Raw genomic sequence first — 20485 nt, 5'->3', positions numbered from 1 at the left:
TTACTGTTCGTTATCTTCACCTTTTATATCAGAGTCTAGTTATGCATTCAACATTTTATATTTTCAATTTGGGTTCCATTGAAACATAAATAGTATGAAAATATTTTTTTTTAAATCTTATTTCTTCAGTAACTGCACAATTAATTCTTTTGGAGCATGAAAGTCTTATTCATTACATCTGGTCAAACTAGTTTGTACAATTGTATTTCAAACTAAATGTACATAAATATGTACAGATATCCAGAATGGCTGCTGTTGCTATGGAACTACAAGAGGCCCATGGGCCACAACGCTCACCTGGGTAACTTTGGCCCTGCTGTATTTCACCAGATTTTCCCATTGAAATACGTATTGTGGCCCCACCCTACCCCCGGGGGTCATGATTTGAACAATTCAGAATCTACACTACCCCAGAATGCTTCCATGTAAGTTTCTGTTTTTCTGGCACATTGGTTCGTCAGAAGAAGATTTTTAAAGATTTTTCCTATATATTTCAATGTAAAACGTTCATTCCCCATTGTGGCCCCACCCAACCCTCAGGGGTTATAATTTGTACAATTTAGAATCTACACTACCCCAGGATGTAAATTTCAGCTTTTCTGGCCCAGTGGTTCTTGAGAAGATTTTTAATGACCCCACCCTATTTGTGTCTTTTCTTGATTATCTCCCCTTGTACAAAGGCTTGGCCCTTCATTTTAACAATTTAAACTCCCCTTCACCCAAGGATGCTTTGTACCAATTTTAGTCAAAATTGACCCAGTGGTTCTTGAGAAGAAGTTTAAAATGTGAAAAGTTTACAGACGGTCGGACGGACAGCTAGACGGACAACAGATGATCAGAAAAGCTCACTTGAGCTTTCAGCTCAGGTGAGCTAAAAAATGGGTCAATTTCTACAAACTCGAAATTTTGCAAAACTTGAGAATATTTGCTCTAGGCTTTCAAATCCAATATTACACCGCTGGATGGCCTGATATACATGTACATTTTAAAATTCATGAACAAACATGTACCGGTGCACAAAGAAAGTTGTTGAGACATCGAGTCTTACGATTTTGGAGTGACTACTTTTACAGTTTTCTAAGATTTAAAATTATAAAATTACAAAAAAAAAGTACTTTTCAGAACAGTCACATTTTTTCCCATGTGATCTTATTTATGTACTAAGTTGGGGCTCTGTAAAATCTCTTGATTATAAATTTGTAAGGAATCATTGTGCAAAGAACAAGTTTCATTTTTTTTCATAGTCACATCTATGGTCTTCATAAAAATGTCATAAATCCAAATTCCCTTTACCTTTTGCAAATGAGCTTGTTAAAAGTCATAGCATACTCTCTGGTCATAAGCAACATTTTCATAAGTTAAGAGTTCACATTGTAATGGCTCTCTTTCTCCTTCGCTTAAGAAATGAAGGACTTCATGTGTATTGAAAATATATAGTCTAGGGGTGACTGAGGATCTCAGTTTGTTTTGAAGGTATTTGACCAATTATAAAATAAGAGTATGGGGGATGACCCCTGGGGTATTTGAGCAAATTACCACTCAATGCATCTTGAAAAGATGAAGAATATACAAGGATATACAGGATAAATGTAGGAATGTCTATTTTCAAGATATTCAATAATTTTCATTTCATTAATGTAGCAATGACCCTTATCCTATCCCGGATTCGACTTATCAATTAACTTAAGAATTGTAGAAAAAATACTGTAAAAGAAGGTTCATAAAGGAAAAAAAACCCAGAGAATATGCAAATATAAAGTTATGACCAGGGCATGAAGTAAGATGGGGAACTGATGGTCACAGTAATTCCTTGCATCCCCCAATTTTTATTTCTTTAATAAATAACTAGGAAAACTACTTTGTAAATTGGAAAAGCTACAAACTGTGTGAACAAAATTAAAATTTTAATAATTTCACAATACAATTATATAAATTGTCTGTGTTTGTATGATTTTCATAAAAACTCCAGAGTAAAATATTTGATAAACTGGTTCCTTGTCATTTAGTTCTTCCCAGTTACTTTCATATTCAGCAACATGTCTGAAGATGGATTTTGAACAATCTTTATTTACTCATTCTTAACAAACAGAATTTATAAATTTTTAACAATTATAATACATATATATGCATTACCATTATGTGATTACATTTAAAAAATCAAAAATTCAACATAGTGCATGTACATGTGCATTAAATTACAAATCTACAGATTATACATAACATGATTTATCGGCCTTTAATGAGATTATTTCAATTCTTTAAATACATGTACATGTATGCCTATTACAATGTATGTACCAATGTTTCAAAAATTATATATTTACATTCAGTGTAATTTTCTTTATGAAATCCATTAGAAATCTACTACGTTAAAATCTCTTTAACACGCAAAATCTTGTCACTGCATGGTAGAATACACAGTAGGAACTACATGTATTCATGGTATATGCATTTTCAATATCTACATGTAGGAACACCAAAATGTATATTGTTTTGACTCAATTGATTAAAAAAAAAACAACTACCCTGTTAGATTAACGTAAAATACGACAACTGTGCATTTAAAATTAATCTGTCATTTTTTTTTCTCGCAATTTTCATTTGCGTAATAAAGATTAACAAAATAAACAATTATGAAAGAGAAAATTAGAGAATGTAAATATAGGCACTGAATTCTTATTTTTTGAATGTCGTTGGTCCTGTAATACACCTGGCCGTGTTGACATATTAACATACCGCGGTATTCAATTTGTCGGCACAGCCAGGTGTGTTATAGGACCAACGCCATCCAAAAATAGGAATCCAATGCTTAATTAACACTACTCTAGAATGAATATTTCAACAAAATAAAAATTTTAACATGTTTAAATTAAATGAAAACATCATGTACATGCATTTTCAATTCAATTTTATGATTTAATTTTTTTTTCATATTCTCTATAGTTAATTTTGTTTGTTTGTTTGTTTGTTTTTTTTAATTTTAAAAGATTGATAAACAGATTGATATGAAGAACACTATTCATTTCATTTGTTAGATGATTTGTACAAGTTTAATTTGTTTTTCTTTAATTTTCAAAATAATATTCAGTAAATGTGATCAACACAGCTAAATTTTGAAAAATTTCTACCTCCATGAATTTTTTCATTAAAAATTTAATAAACTTTAAAAAAATGTAAAAAGGCATACAAAGGCAAAGTAAAAATATAAGGCCACTGGCCAATTATGTCAGCAACAGAAATAAATACAAATGAAATCATGATCCCTGGATGTAAAAAAAAAAGAAGACTTTTAGAGCAAATTGCAGTTTAATGATATGCCTGTTTCTACCCTTTAAATATATGCAGTGATTTTAAGTTTAATGTGGAAAATTTTATAGTTCCATTTTAAACTAATTTATAATGACTTCAAATTAAATTACACATGAAATTAAAATTCATGTTCTGAAAGATGGTAACATGGATACTCACAGTGAAGTTCACATATTGATTAAACTACATTTTAGAAAATTATTTAAATTAAAAAGAGTCCCAATTGTAGAGTCAGTGGCTTTGAATGATTTTACTATACTTAGGGGTTGGGATCTACTCTAATCCATCCTCCAAAGCAAATGAACACTAATCACGTAAAAATGACGACTTGACTTAAGGAAGAACAATTTTTAACAATTTCACATAGAATTTTAAGTTGACAAGAGGTTGAAGGTCACTTTCTGTTCTTTGGGTCACGACCACATTTTGTAATGTATGCCTTTGTTTTAATAATTCCTCGACATTTTATGAGCACAGAATATCTAAGTACCCACAACATTTCCCATGAGAAGCTGTCTTTTCCTGTGGTATTTTTCTTGATAATGTCACACAGTTTCTCATTTGGTAGTATATCTGCAACAGTGAAAATCACAGCTGATAATGGGTTTTTATGTATTAAGGAAATTTAAAATTAATCCAATTCAATAAGTTATGCAGATTTACATACATACAGGCACTGCTTAATGTATAACATTGATACTGAAGAATACACAGAAAATTAACATAAGCACCACCATGCATCTTGAAATTAAAATTTCCACTACAATTAAAGTGATATTTAGTTATGTATTTCTGCATTAGGGACAAAAATATATCATTCACTCTACCAATTAAGTTAGAAAATGGTTTTGGACTGTGTTTGTCTGCTGTCAACATGTCTGCAACATAACTAAATAAAGCTGAAAATGAATTCTCTTTGACTAGGGAATTGGAGAGAAATCTCTTGAGAAAGAAAGATAACTCTAATCTTCAGATTTCCAAAACATTAATTCAATTTGATTTACCTCCTTTACCATGAAAAATGAAAGTAAAAGTAACATTCTTACCTCTGGCATCATTGTGACTGAGAAGCTGAATATCATTCTGTTTAGCATACTCTGTCAGGTCCTTAGGCATTACACAACAGGATTCCAGGTTGACTTGATTAATTCCTGGTTTTATCTTTGGAATAGTAATATCTCATTACAGTCAAAATTCATGAATGTTATATAAAACTTTGTGCTGTTTGTTTTCCATCTCAAAAATCAGAACAATTAAGAGACATAAAATAACATCAAAATATACATGAAAGGTAGCACTTGAAAGTCTTAAATATATTTAGCAGTACTCAAAGTCTAAATATGGTAATTTTACAAATAAAAACTAACATATCTAATAATTAAATATTCTTTGTTCTATAAAACACAGTAGATTTACAGTTTATTAACAAGTTTTTGTTACAAATAATATTTATAATGACTCTAATAATATTGTATACGTCTGATTGACAAAAATCTAAGACTTCTTTTGGGAGTCAATATTTATCTTTTACCCAAACAAAGGCACTAAAATAAATGCTTTAATGTAATCAAATGATAAATCTATACAATTTTTAAATATGTTATTAATGGTCTACAAGTACCACTGCTGAGTATATTGTTGGATACAATATCTAGGGAATTGAATAAAGTTCCAAAGATCAACTGGAACACCTATCTCTATCTCTAATTTTTAACTTGTTTTATAGCTTGATGCTTTTAATCATAGTTTTACAACTTATTCTAAAAAAGTTTTTGCCAAAAACAAATCTATCATCAAATGATGCAAAGTAAGAAGCACCAACACTACACTACCTTGGCCCATTTGTGGAGCTCTTCTAGCTGTTCCTTATTTAGGTCAGCTATTCCAAGGGAGAGAACTTTTTCCTCCTCCACCATCTCTTCCAGGACCTCCCAATAAGGCTGGATGACAGACAGGGAGAGATCCTTCTCTTCTTCCAGTTCTGGTAGGGCCAGTAACACAGTCTCAATGAATGTGATATTCAACTCTGTCAAAACTGTAACATAAACAGAGCTACATGTATAACTAGTATCAATATGTCAAATAAAAACTACACATCTTTCCAAACAATTTTTTTTCTTCCTAGGAAATTACAATTAAATTCAATTAAAAGACTCTGATAGGGCTGCAGCTCTACCTGTTTTTGTACTAACATAAAAGGAAAAGTAGTACATGTACCTGGACTTCAAACATAGAACAAAACTGAAGGAGGTGTTGCATTTTGAAAGAATTTTACACATCTTTCTTGTGTTAATAGCTTCAACATTGTTCATTGAAATTTTAATTATTGGATGTAGGATGGCGTGGTATACTTGTGTTTCTTGTGTCATTAAAATTAGAACAGATCTTTAGATGTAGTGGATTGAAGAGTTTACAGAAAATTGTATTTTGGTAACCATGGGAACATCCTTCATCAAAATCAAAAACTTGACCAGAGGAACTAAAAGATAAAGATTACCAGAGATACATCCCTTGAATTTGGCTTTTGTAGATCGAAGCACATACACATGTAACAACTTGAATTGATGCACCAGAGAGACAGAAAGAAAGAGAGCATAAGATCTCAAAAGATAAAAAATAATAGTTAAATAAAAGTATTGAATAAAAGTAAAACTTATGTACTTAATTTTTTTCTATAATTATGGAAATTGAATTGAAATTGAAATTGAAATAAAATTCTAGAGAGGGCTTGAAGAAATCTCTGACTCCTCCCATTCATTTTTTTTTTTTGGCTTACATGTACAAGCCTAGCGATATGGATGACTATATTCAATATGTATAGGCTCTGTTGCCCCTTTCACATTTCTAGGTCAAAGTTGTGTTTTTTCATTACTAAGTGTACATGTGATTGCAAGTTCTGCTTTGCTTTTTTTATAAAGAGTTGAAATGAACAGTTCTTCTCTGGACAAATTTATTATAAGGCCTGTATATCTACTATTTAAAAAATCTGAGTGCGTTTTTTTTAAATTTACATGCACAGTTTTGCTTTTAATAACTAAGTGCACTTAAGATATGTTAAATAATCCATAGAGGACTTAGTAAAAATTTTAAGGGGATAATTATGTCTTTATCCTCTTCTCCTGAATTTGTATGCTTATAAACATGCAGGTCTAGTGGATATGTTAAGTAGTTTTCATAATAATATCCCTGGAAAAAAATTCTATAGGTTTATAAAACTTATCAACCAACCAACCACAACCACCCCCACCCCAACCACCAGTTTCTTATACGGACCATAGTCAGGCACACATTACAGAAAGCCATACTTACTAAGAATGTTCATACCCATTACTGGATTTTGCTGGATATTATTTTTTTGAAAAGGTAACATTACTCATGCACTTACCTTTTTCTATTCCCTCTTTCAGTGTAGCTGGAGGTAGTAATTTACACAGGAAAACCTTGACTGGAAAAAAAAATTAGTGTCTTAATTGACATCATTCAAAACATGGGATTATTGTTGCCAATTTTTTTTGGCTTTGCAATTCTCTGTTTAATCTGCATCTATTTATAATGCAATAAAGGAAGTTTATTAATACAATGTATTTATCTTTGGAGAATATTATTTACCTGTGACCTTCAAATCACCCCTTTCCTCTGCCGGCAGTGGTTCAATAAACTTGGTGCACTTGTACTCCAGACTGGTTTCATACTACCAGAATAAAAACAAAGAAAATTTGAATAAAATCAGATAACATAACCAAATCTTAATAAAATGTTCTCAGCAATCTTATGGTCAGAGTTGATATCATTTCTGTTACTTAAGTGAAAGTTCAAATTCTCAGAAAATATACTGAACATTAAATTTATACCTACTGTTAATGTGGAAATTTTAGGGAAGTAGTGAAATTGGTGAAATTGATAAATGACGATTAATTGTCCTTTCTATTTGTCATCTTTCTCACACTCGTTAAGGAGCAATATCAAATATGAGTAAACTGTCCAAGTTTCTACTTGCTAAACAGTGCTATATTTTATTATAATTTTTTTTAATTTGCTGGTGTTGGTCTTTGTTAAAATTTTAATGAAATGCCACATGTTAATTCAAGCACAACTTGCCAGACCGTTATGATTTAACTTGATGATCAAACAAGCAATCACGTGAATGGCAACCTGCATGCACATTCAAGAAATACTAATTTCTTATATTTTCAGGGACCCACCTATCATGCTATTCACCTGGCGACGTGCACATAGAATTTGCATTTAAATAACAGTATACAATGGTATAATGATAAACTTGAAAGGTTTCTCCGTAAATATTATTGCTAAGCAACATGAAAAAATACCCGGTGAAAATAACTTTCTCTGGTCTACTTAAAATAATTAAACTTTGCAATTTTAAGCTATACACATGTACAGTATACATGTATTTCCAATTAAATTTCCACTATGAACAATTTTATAAATATTGCAATATTCTCCAGTTCACTGTTACTTCTCACCTGAAGAGCAGTTTTGTCTGCATTTTCCAAATGACTTTTCAGTGTGGCATCAATACATTCTGCAATCTAAAAATGATCAGAAACTCAATGACTATGAAAGATTTTTTCCCCCTCAACTTTCTGAATGTATTCAATAGATCATACTGTACTAATTTGATAGACAAAATCACACTGACCAACCAGTCATCAGGGCTTGAAACTATACAAATTTTATATTATAACCCTTATTCTAAATCAAAAGGCAGATAACTATATGCATAAAAATACCACAAAATCAGAACTCTTTAGTGTGCTAAGACTGATTTTTTTTTTAAATTTTTTGCAATCTGCTGAAGACCAGTACAGTGTTTCATGGTGTGATGAAAGTGCAAGTGACTGTAAATCTCTGGAGAGTCATAGTCTATAATGCTTTAGAGTACCATACCTTGTGCTAATACATGCATGTATTGGGGGGGGGGGGGGGGGGGGGTCTTATACAGAAACAAGTGCACGTGACTTGTAAAACTATGCCTAGAAGTGATAAATGAATTTTCAGCTTTTCATAACATAATAAGGAACCTTTTCTCAAATAATATATTTTGCCCTTACAGGAAGTACATTTCATCAATTTTCCCCAAATAATCTCAATCCTAAGCAAAACATAACGATGAACAAGTACCTGTTATTCAAATTGACCTACTTTCATCTCAAACACAAATAAACAGATGTAGATTTGATCAAATAATACCTCTGCAGTTGCCCCGTGGTTTGGGTGTCGTTTTAATCTATTCCAGTTAACAATATTCCCACTGTGGACGATTAAACTCGAGACTTTTGGTATCACAGGAATCTCTTCCGTCATTTTGTTTCCACGATAAACTTGGTCAGTATCACGCTTGAAATTCATCTGTAATGCACGTGGTTTAAAACACATGTTGGACTTTCCCTCTTCCGAACCCGATTCTTATGTTATAATATAGGACATTTAAGTTTTAGAACACAGTGACAAAGGACATGGACCAGCTTTGTCATGCTTTATAATTAGATAAAATTATTGAAGTAGAAAAAAAAAACAAGTATATTAAATGAAAAGGAGGAGGAGGATAATTGTCAGTTATGATTTCTTTGATCAAATCGTTAATATAGTCTGGTCTTCCCTCCATTTACTCCCCCTTGTCCTTGGGATCTCAAATCCTCCTCATTAACTTCTGGATCTGCCAGTTTAAAAGTACTCGCCTAAGTCGTTGTATTCGAGATCCCCTCCAGCAATAAATTTATATTTTACTACACGTATAGAAACTGTTTCCAGAACCAAGGGTCCGTTTTTTCAAAGGAACTTACGATCATGTCTAAGGCCAAAACTTGTTTACTATAAAATTTGAAAAAAATATGATTCTTTAAAAAAAAAATCCCGCATAAACTTTTTGAAAGGAATAAATCACTTTTCAAATTAATGTAAACAAGAAAGTTATTTGCAAAATAATATTTTGGTTGCACAGGCCCGTAGGAAGCAATTTCCGGAAGGGGGGGAGGGGTTCACATCCGAACCAAATTCCTTGAAAAGCAAAAAAAGTTATTATATTCATAGTAATGATAAAAAAGATATAAATTAAAAGAATAAATAAATAAAATGTCATCAGACTTTTTGTTTATTATTATTGAAGGGACACGTATAAATTACTTTGTTTTCTAATTTTTACAATATATACCAATAAAATAATGGAGGGGTGACTATCATACATTTGCTTTGTTTTCTATATTGCAATATATACACTGGCAAAATTATCCCCCTCCTCCCTACTACCACTTCTTACAGTCCTGAGAATTCAAGTCAGATTGATTGCTTTGTTTAACACGAAAATGAGAATGACCCTTAGCTTTGCGTTTAATTCTTTTACAATATGCAGGGTAATTCGTTTTGTAAAATAAACGATTCAAAAGATCATGGTTGTTCTTCCCTTAGCACCAGCCTCTCTCTCTCTCTCTCTCTCTCTCTCTCTCTCTCTCTCTCTCTCTCTCTCCATTTACCGATCGAGAAATAACAGCTAATCTGAATCCCCTCATTAATTAACATTAAAAAATGTTTTTTTTTTTTAAAGACATTCTCAATTGGAGTCACAAGGTTCTACCCTTTTATAATTAAATTGCTTATCAAAACGCTGTCTAAGATGTCGTCTCTTATCCTAACTTAAATTTTGAATCCACACTTGGAGAGCTGTATTATATTTATTATATTTTGTTTGATGCATGGGAGTCTATATAACTAACTCAATACATTAATATTTTTTTAATCTGGTAAAACCATGGCAAACAACATAACTTGCCATGTTTCATCTGTAGTAATTAACCTTTAATTAAAATCAACTTGGGGAGGGGGGGGGGCATCAGAATAGAAAACGACATCGTAATATATTGCACCTTAACTTAGGGTAAAGGCAGTATGTAAGCGCTGAAATGCTAATCCTTTCCTTTAATCGTCGGAACTGGGAAGGAGTGTAAGTGACCCAGATGATTTTGTAAAAGCAACCCACCCATCCTCCAAAGACATGAAATTCTCACAGAAATAATAGATAAAACTTGCATTTTTATCATATATACACTGTGTAAGACCAACTTTGTTGAAAGGCCACTGGGTGAAAAAAGCAGTTTCCCGTCATGGGAAACTATATGGAAACCACATGGAAACCTCATGTTTACATCATGTTTCCTAGTGGTTTCTGCAGCGGATGCCAGGTTATTCCATCAAGTTTCCGTACCACGGAAACTACTACGCTCCGATTCCATTAGGTATCCCCAACCACGGAAACCTCAGGAAACCTGAAGTTTCCTGAGCCTCCATGTGGTTTCCCGTAATGGGAAACCTGAAGATTCCACTGGTTTCCATAATTAGGAAACTATGTGGAATCGGAGCGTAGTGGTTTCCATGGAATGGAAACTCGATGGAATCCTCAGATTTCCCATGAACGGAATCTAGAGGAAACCTCGTGATTCCTCAAGTTTCCATGACTCAGGAAACTACATGGAATCGGAGCGTAGCGGTTTCCGTGTGATGGAAACTTGGTGGAATTATCTGGTGTCTCATAAAAGGAAATGACAGGGAAACTTCAAGATTCCCTTATTTTTCTGAGACGGGAAGCAATGTGTAATTGTGGTGTAATAGTTTCCATACCATGGAAACTACAGGGTAGGTTGAGCATTTCAATTTCGAAAAATGATCGACTAGCAACTGGAAGCTCAAGGATCCCTGTATTTACCATGGTAAATCTTTCTTGTCTAGAATGTGAAAAGAGAACAGCAGGTTTAAATCAAAATATATATTATTAATTTCCTTGGTAGACTGTGTTTTCTTTTCAAAATCTATCAAGAAAATGTATAAAAAGGAAAAAGCATTATCAAATCATGTGTTTAATAATTCATTTGATGTGCAAAAACATTATTTGAAAATGATAACAAAATAAATCAAATTATATATCTTGGTAAACAATGAAGTAGTCTTTCACATCTAAGTCCATTCATAAACTTCATTAAATACTCTATACTTCTTTCAACATCAGCTTCCTTTGTATTTTCTTCACATCATCTGCGATCTGCAATATATTTTCATATAAAATTATTATTTGATGTAAGAATTGTATGCTTGAATATTATTTAGAAATCTTACAAGATCACTCAATGTCCTTTAATGTACCAATATCAGTGATTATAATCAGTTTCAGTCTTTAAATTTAATGACCATGAACTCCGAATAATGAACATTACATAGTAAGGTTTTAAGCCAGATTAATATTAAAGCAGAATATGACCATCTCATACATGTATGACCATTTCATACACTGCTTTTAGTTGAGTGAATTGGAGAGAAATGTGCTCTGGACAAGGATATTATGAATCTTTTTTTTTCTTATTGACATTTGACCTAGAAATTTTGTTAAAGATCACTAAAAACCCTTCATCCCATGGCACACAAGCCAGATCATACCAAGGGAGAAAAATTATGCTGTGGACAAGGACTTTAAATAAAGATATATAGTGTGTTTTGATACTGACCTTTGACCTTGATAACTGGTCCAAGGTCACCTTTTACCCTCCATCCACAGGCACTCTATGAGTTAAATTTGAGTGAGATTGGGCTAAGAGGAGAGAAAATATACTCAGGACAAGTGATATCAGATGGACAGACAAGATCATCTCATGGCATCTGCAGAACAGGACCCTAAAAAAACAATGCACATACATGATAAGCTATATCCTTACAAGTCAATATGAATTCATCATATGTTGCATTGCATACACATACTTTAATCATGTTTAATACCTTCTGAATAATTTTATGTTGCATGTACACTCAGTTTACATACATATAATTTAAATTTCATAAAAAACGACCAACATATCAGCCATTCAAGATTTAGCTAATCAACATTCAGTACAAGTTCTACCACAGTATATGCTATATCATATGTACAGACACATACTAGTATTATTTACCTACATTCTAAATCTTGTTTTATGTCACTGAAAATTAAGGCAATAGCCATTACCGGTAACAAATTTTTACCCCCAATTTACATACATGCATGTTGTAATGTTTGTTCAAAACTTCTCATTTATAAATATTACCTTAGAGTATATTTAGTTAACATATACCTACAGTTAAAGCTTCAAAGTGTTTCATTGAATATTTTAGAAATTACAGTCATCAAAATACTGACCAGCCAGAAATCAGTAAATTTTTATTTTTCATTATTGTCTTGTTTCATTTAACATGTTTCAATGTTAGAAAGTTTTAGTAAGTTATAATATTTACTACTTTAGCATAGCCATACAGTTGAACTTTGGCATCTCGAATACCATAGATATGTCGAAGTAATTTGGAAGTATTTTTTAAATATTTTACTCCTGATATCTCGAATCCTCAAATACATGTATCACAAAATAATTTTAATTGAACTTTAAACCTTGACAGAAGGACTCTTAAACAAATATTCATTATTCTTAAAATAAAGTCTACAGAATACAAAATAATGAGTTGCTCAAAAATGTCTTATGATCATATCAATAATATCTGAAAGAATTGATCATTTCCCCTTGGGGTGAAGGGGGGTGGGGGGTGGGGTGGGGGCTTCCTCTGTACAATTTAAAATATTCTTACTTTGTGTCAACCTTTGTTAAAATTAGTGGTTCTTGAGAAGAAGTTGAAAATGTGAAAAGCTCACTGATGGATAGACAGTTTGATGGACAAAAGACAAAACAAAAGATGATCAGAAAAGTTTACTTGAGTTTTTAGCTCGGGTGAACTAAAATCCTCACTGCATGGTGTATATTATGCTAGATATCATCCAGACAGAAAATTTTATAGAGAAGTGACTCCAAGCCATACAATTACATAAGGCCAAACAAAAAAATATGTTTGCTTACTGTTACATGCTGAAATGAAATAGGGTCGGTTGGTAGGAATTTTTTATTTTATTGAATTTTTTTATACACAAATTCACATGAATTGGTTGAAATACAAAACAGTTTTACCATTGTGTGGTGCTGTTTTATTTTTTGTTTGGGCTTGCCATATAGGCGATAGACAATATCTTTCTTGCCAACTGCCTTACAGCTACCACACAATGAAAAAACTGTCTTGTATTTCTTCTTTAATTCCATGTTGCACTAACTATTTTTAGTACTTTCGATTCAAACGCTTGACCGATTAAGATGCATGTAAAAGTTAAACCGACAAATGAGTGACTTATGGATTTTTACAATGAAAAAAAAATTTGGGTTGGCTATTAGATATAGGGTCAGTCGGGTAACCATAAACAAACATATTTTTTTATTATGCCTAACCAGTTGTAGTTTGCAGCTGGTAGTTCAACATTCCAATTAAAATTGGAATCAAGTTCTTTTCTTTTAATGCAATTGTCATACATGCCTATTTATGACTGAATTAATTACCACTTACCACATGATCACATCTTGATTCATCATACATCTTTAGTTACTGGTTCTCCTTTAATGTCAGTTTTCTTCTCTCTGAAAGAATATATTATGTACAGTTACTACACTGTATTGCATTCTGATTTCACATATAAGACCAACAATAAACAAGAGTCCTAGGGGCCACATTGCTCACCTGAGCACTTTAGGTAGAAAAAAGCATAAATCAGTTCAGTATTTAAAAGTTTAAATATAAAAGTGGTTCAGAGAGAGAGAGAGGGGGGGGGGGTGGTTATGAATTCTACACTTTCTAAGGATGCTTTTGAATTAATATGACACATATTACCATTGCTATCCTTAAGAAGAAAATTTTTATCAATATATCCTTTTTCTTCCTTTTTACAGTAAAACTCAGGTATAACGAAGTCACTGAGACCTGTGAAATTACTTTGCTATATCCTTAATTTGTTATATCCATATAAGGAATTAGTAAAATTTATTTACCTGGGGATCCAAGAAAACTTTGCTATATCTGTGAATTCGCAATATCCGTGTTTATACTAAACGAGTTTTACTGTGTAACTGTGATCCCCTGTTATGGTCCCTTTATTCTCCTGGGGAGGGAGGGGGGAGTGTCATGATTTGAATAAATAGAATCTACATTACTTCAGGATGCTTTTATATTATTATGACCAATTTTTACGATATTGGTCTTGAGAAGAATTTTAAAGATCTTTCCTATGTAACAGTATCGTTCGTAAAACGTTGATCGCCCATTGTGGCCCCACCCTACCCATGGGGGTCATGATTTGAACAAACTTGCATCTACACTACCTGAAGATGCTTCCATATAAATATGACGAATCATGGCTTTGCTGTTCTTGAATAGAAAAATTTCTAAGATTTTTCCTATGTACTTTGATCGTTCATTGTAGCCCCGTCCTACCCCGGGGGTCATGATTTGAACAAACTTGAATTTACACTAGCTGAGGATGTTTTAACATAAGTTTCATCTTTCCTGATACAGTGGTTCTAGTGAAGAAGATTTTCAAAGATTTTATCCTATGTATTCCTATGTAAAACTTGATCATCCATTGTGGCTCCACCCTACACCCGGGGGTCATGATTTAAACAAATTTGAATCTACTCTTCCTGAGGATGCTTCCAAATAAGTTTAATTTTTCCTGGCCTAGTGGTTCCAGAAAAGAAGATTTTTAAATGATGCCATTAATTTTTCATTTATTTGTAATTATCTCCTCTTAGAAGAAGATATGGCCCTTCATTTAAATAAAGTTGAATCCCCTTTACCCAAGGATACTTTGTAGCAAGTTTGATTGAAATTGGCAGTGGTTCTTGAGAAGAAGATTCAAATGTGAAAAGTTTACGACAATGACAGCGACAGACAAATTTTGATCAGAAAAGCTCTTTTGAGCCATTAGCTCAGGTGAGCTATGAATAATTTGCTTGATGTACTCCAAAAGATCCATCAAAATCACCCATACCCAATCATTTTTTTAAGTGTTTTAATTTTACTTCATATTTTTCTTTTTTTTTTGGCTTCAGGGAAATAAAGTTTGTTTCATTATAAAGTTGAGGTTTATAATTTCTCCAAGACACTTGTTTTATTGAAAGCAATAAATATTAAATCTGTCTAGCTGTCCATTGTGTAATGATACATCAATAAATTTCTAATTCTGTGTTTTTGTATGACAAAAAATCAATTTGTTAGATACTGCCAAAAAAAAATCTACCTACCTACCTTACCATTTTACAAAATTTGGGTCGAAGTATACAGGGTTGTCCCTAAGAACTGAAATAGAAGGGGACATTTAAAAAGTAGAGGGGAACTGGGATTCCTCCCTTACTGGGAAGTTTAGGAGGAATATCGAAATAACCCGGGGATTACATCATTAAAGGTGGGGAAATTCCTCGACCCCCGGGTCTTAAAGACAACCCTGAGTACATCTGATCATTGACAAACAAAAGTATTTTTAATAATAGCCAAAACTTCAACAACTACCAGGGAGGAATAAAATAAACAAACAAAAATTTATCGTTATGATACAACATATATCAAACAAAAATTTCAAACAAATGAGGATTCACTTATTTTTACCATTAGACTTCTATGATGTTGCGACCACCATCAATAACTGATGATTGTTACTCAGATGATTCATTTGCATTACTTGAAATACTATCAAAAATGATCAATATTTGTACATCTTGTAGGTTTATTATTTTTAACATTTTCAGTAAATCTCTCAGCAGGTCACACATGAGAAATTTTGTCTTTTGAACAGTAAATTGTTTCAATTTACAATATATCACTTGTTTCTTACATAGTTGTTATATTATTATAGACAGTACTTTAAAACCAATACATTTTCCCTATACATATCATCATTATGCATATGAATAAGGGTTGTGCTATGACTTTGTAAGATGTATATGAACTTTAGTTACAGACAATCTATTTAAATTGTTATAATGATTCTTCATAATTTCTAATTTTATCTGCCAAATAAAGGCGGCTAACAATAGTCAGAACTCTCTCTTTTAACTGTTTAAATTTCCATCGATGATGATGTCCTTCGTGAATAATGATAAGTTGAGATTGCGGACACTTTTTGTTTAAATATTGGTGACTTAATCGTAATTTAGAAGGAGAAATAATTCATTTTTACCTTGTCGTTACATCATAAAAAGTTCCAGAAGTCCAAAAGTACAAGAAGTTGCATTCCGAGAACACATGTATTCAAACCGGATATATGTTTGTCCGTATTAACAAAGAAACCATATTCGGTAAAAACATTATTATCCGATTTAACAACGAAAAAAAATCATACACTTTTCATTTATTTATAGAGAGAGAGAACTATTATAGTAAGCATTCATTTTCATTAAAAAAAATCTACAAAGGCGAAACGTTAACATACAACATACAGCATTACCTTATATATATGTACCAATTAATGATCTATTTTACATACCGTTTTTCAATGTTAAATGTATCAATCCTTGACCTATGGAGAGAACGATTAAAGGCATTATGCCTGCTGTTCAATCCATTTCATTTGTAATGAATAAATATATTTTAAACTATACAGCATGGAAAAAGACAAATGTGGTGCCATAGGGCCTAACTATACAAAGTCTACTATCTATATATATCTATGATTGAACGTAAAACACTAAATATTGTGTAATTCAAGTTTCTCTTTCCGTTTTTGCAATATGTAAACTAAAATATTTAAAACTTTGATATCAAACTTTTCAAAATGGCGTCAAAACGAATGTGGTCTTCGATGGGAAAGATTTGTTCTGCCCAATATTAGTATTATTTACCGTAAAAAGTATATGAAAATATACTTACACTAAACCTTGGATGTTGATCATTGCATTTTTCATAGTTTTAAAGACACTGGGTGGCGAAAACATCGTTAACTTTTCACATTTGCACCTTACACCTGAGTTCTTCTCCGTCTTGCTCAACTCCAAAAATGGCGCCTCGTGAAAATTGACCAATGAAATTAAAGCCTCTGCAGAGCGACGCATTATGGGAAACGGAACCTGTTTACGTTAATTATGTTAGAGGGTAATAAAATTTTTTATATATAATATAATTTCCCTGTAACGGTGATTATGAGTTCATATCCATAGTGAAGTTCTTCACTGTTCATAGAAAGGGGGTGCTCCTCAATAAATTTGCTGATAATTAGTATACTATAGAAAACAAAGCGTTTTTCTGAGGGTAACCAGAGACATTTTATGTTTCTGGTGTGACCCCTCAAATTAATTGACTGGGGGGGGGGGGGGCTTGGTAGGTAGTGCCCATCCAAACAGAAAATGTCCGGTTATCCCCCCCCCCACTACTTTTTCATTAAATTATTCATTATTCTGATTAATGTATAATGTCACAACAAAAGATGTTAAACCTTTATACATGTATACATGTTTTAAAATTTGAAGCGTCAGAAAATGAACATTAGTTGAAGACCGTAGAAAATAAGAGGGGGGGGGGCATAGTGGACATGCCATACGTCCCTAAACATATTTTTTGCAGTATAGAAAACAAAGCTTATTTCCTGTTGCGCCTCTCAAATTAAACGTATAATGACTCTTTATCAGCTGTTTATTATTTTGTGACAAGAATGTTGTCCTTTGAAGTCTGCCGTAAATTTCGATCTGCATTTGGCATGCAAATGAACTACATGACATGTATACAGAACAGTATTTTATTTTTAGTGATGATGGAAAAGTTCGGTGTCAAAAATTGCTTGTTAGTAGAAGGAATCAGGGTATGTTAGATTAGTATACACTTGTGAAAATCAATACAAAATAATTTAATTACCAGCAAGGGCGGTTCAAGAATAATAAAGATCTGATGATTTTTTTTTCTCTTGTTCGGCTTTAGATACTTTATTGAACCCCCTCCTTTTTTGGTTTCGATTTTAGCCTGATATCAATAATAATCAGTGGACGAAATTGCTGGACTTTTTTCTATTTGCTATATTTTACTTCAAACACCTTTGCCTTTAGTTAAGATAATTCTCACCGTTATAATGTATCAGAATTTTTCACATTAAATTTGAAAATTGATTTATAAAAAAGGAGAGTAAACACAAGGTCCCACTTTTGAAACTGTTGCTACTGACCTGAAACACATAATTAAAATAAGCCCAAAATTTTTGCAGGTAACCTACAATCATGTCCATTGCGTTCAGAGTTTTAGTCGTGACTGGTAACAATTAGTCAATATTTGATCATCTGATTTGTTGGAAAATACTCTTTGATGTGCAGGGCTGTATATATATATATATATATATATATATATATATATATATATATATATATATATATATATATATATATATATATACGTGGCTTTAGCCGTTCAGCCAGTACCGCCCTGTATCTTTCATACATGTATATCTTTTTTCTGGTAATTTCTGGTAAGGTTTGCTAGTTAAGAACTTTCTGGTAAAGTTTGTGCCCCAAACTGAAATTATACAGGCCTGTGGTTTGAGTAGACAGTTTTAAGTGCAGTTTTTTTTTTAAATATGTAATGGTACATGTAGGGGTATAAAAATCAAGAAATGGACGGCATATATAAAGAAATGTTTGTACATGTAGTAGTATTGACAATCACCACATCAGTATATTATACCTAAATATCGAAAGAAACTATTTTCTCTCCATATTTTGAAGGAGGGGAGGGGGCTTAAATTTGAAAGGGGTAACCTTCTGTTTAACACAATACACGATTTAAAAATATTAAGTTTTCGCTAAGCATCTACGTGTAAAACAAATTAATAAATTATTGGGTTTTTTTTCTTCAATGAATTGCCTTAGCATGCAGTTCTTCAGAAGACGTTGTTCTTAAGGAAAAGAAAATCATGTTATATAAATATTATAGACTTTTCTTTATTTAGAGCCAGCATTGGTCTCTGTGCACAAAATGACTAAATTAAATATACGTGCATGTATGCATTTAAGACCAGCATTATTGTAATTTCCTGCGAAAAATGAAGACATTTACTACATCAGGGTCTGTGTACAGATATAAATTAAAAAAATAAGTTATTTAGTTAACACTCATTAATTTTGTATATGAATATTATTCTGCTGTATTATCTTATACATGTCTTTGTAGAGGACTATATACGAATTTCACACAAAACATTAGTAATTTAGTTCTTATGTTGTATATCTCATAAACAATTAAGCAGGCAACAAAGTTGATAATTAATAATTCTTTCTATGTTTTCAATATTCAACGTTTACATTGATGTCAAACAAGGACGATTCGTTAATTACCGATTAAGAAATTTTATTTCATTTATCTATGCACTTACAAATTTATTTGAAAAGGAATTACGATTTAACACATAACGAGAATTTAGATTTATTCTAGACCGATAGAAGAGTATATAGAATTTTTAAACGGCTAGGAAATTTTGTTTTTTAATCAGTAATGAAAAATTAAAATACAATTCTTTTTTTTTTCTTCTCTCATTGAACATCTTAAAATTAATTTAGTTTATTTTATCAATATTCTGTGGTGTTATTGATAATTTAATTTTTTTTTTTTTACATCAAATCAATGGCCAGCAATTATCACCTAAATTTAAACTGAATTTGTGGAGACTATGTGTATGTACATGTTTGACCACAGCCCATTGTTCCCCTTAGGTAGAAAACCCTCTCAAATCACATAGAATATACAAAAAATACACAGTCGCAGGTGTCTTCGCGACACGTGTCTCCACCTGTGGCACGTGAGAACAGGTGCCCGCGATTACAAGGTTAGCGCAATGATTGAATTTTATCTGAACAGTTTACACTGATTTTTCTAAAATTAAAAGTTGTATTTATTCTTCTCTTACTACTATAATTCCAATTCACGTGTCTTTATGAGTTTTACCGAGACTAAAATGTTAAAAAAATATTTAATTTGTCACAGAATGTTCAATTTTATGACACAGAATTACAAAACAGCTTTTTTTAAATTATTCTTTTGATACACGTTTCCAAAATGTCTATTATCGGGAAAATAGGTGTAAACCACAGCATACGTGTTTTCCATATCTGGGAAACATGCAGGAAACTACAGGTTGATTGCTTCCATATCAAGAATCTACCTGGAAACCACTACTGCATGTTTCCGCGGTTTCCCATATTGGGAAACTTACGGGAAACCACAGGTTGATTGTTTCCATATCGGGAATCTACCTGGAAACCACTACTGCATGTTTCCACGGTTTCCCATATTGGGAAACTTA

General features: G+C 32.1%; 1 protein-coding gene and 1 long non-coding RNA gene across 2 annotated transcripts; both read right to left on the bottom strand.

Annotated features, from left to right (window-relative positions):
- Nucleotides 1–3118: 3118 nt before the first annotated feature.
- On the bottom strand, nt 3119–8678 carry LOC133192499 (glutamate--cysteine ligase regulatory subunit-like). Its single transcript, XM_061328498.1, has 7 exons — nt 8521–8678; nt 7794–7859; nt 6919–7000; nt 6695–6754; nt 5142–5344; nt 4356–4470; nt 3119–3882 (listed from the first exon to the last, which is right to left on the bottom strand). Exons 1-7 carry the CDS (start codon nt 8632–8634, stop codon nt 3704–3706), a joined length of 819 nt encoding a protein of 272 aa, XP_061184482.1. The 5' UTR covers nt 8635–8678; the 3' UTR covers nt 3119–3703.
- A 2574-nt stretch (nt 8679–11252) lies between these two features.
- On the bottom strand, nt 11253–13764 carry LOC133192498 (uncharacterized). The gene is made up of 3 exons (XR_009721816.1): nt 13726–13764; nt 11820–11985; nt 11253–11359 (listed from the first exon to the last, which is right to left on the bottom strand). It is a non-coding gene; the product is annotated as an uncharacterized LOC133192498 (long non-coding RNA).
- Nucleotides 13765–20485: the final 6721 nt, after the last annotated feature.

The sequence above is a fragment of the Saccostrea echinata genome, unplaced genomic scaffold (genome assembly GCF_033153115.1).
Source record: "Saccostrea echinata isolate AGI-Se365-2 ecotype Australia unplaced genomic scaffold, CSIRO_AGI_Sech_v1 ptg000025l, whole genome shotgun sequence".
NCBI classification, from domain to species: Eukaryota; Metazoa; Mollusca; class Bivalvia; order Ostreida; family Ostreidae; genus Saccostrea; species Saccostrea echinata.
This window is presented reverse-complemented; position numbering and strand designations above follow the sequence as displayed.

Excerpts from the sequence above, each read along its gene's own strand:
- LOC133192499 (XM_061328498.1), bottom strand. The coding sequence starts at position 8,634 with ATGACGGAAGAGATTCCTGTGATACCAAAAGTCTCGAGTTTAATCGTC. Across the intron at positions 7,860-8,520 it reads ACCACGGGGCAACTGCAGAG|ATTGCAGAATGTATTGATGC; the intron begins GTATTATTTGAT and ends GATCATTTTTAG. Across the intron at positions 5,345-6,694 it reads GAAAGAGGGAATAGAAAAAG|TTTTGACAGAGTTGAATATC; the intron begins GTAAGTGCATGA and ends TTTATGTTACAG.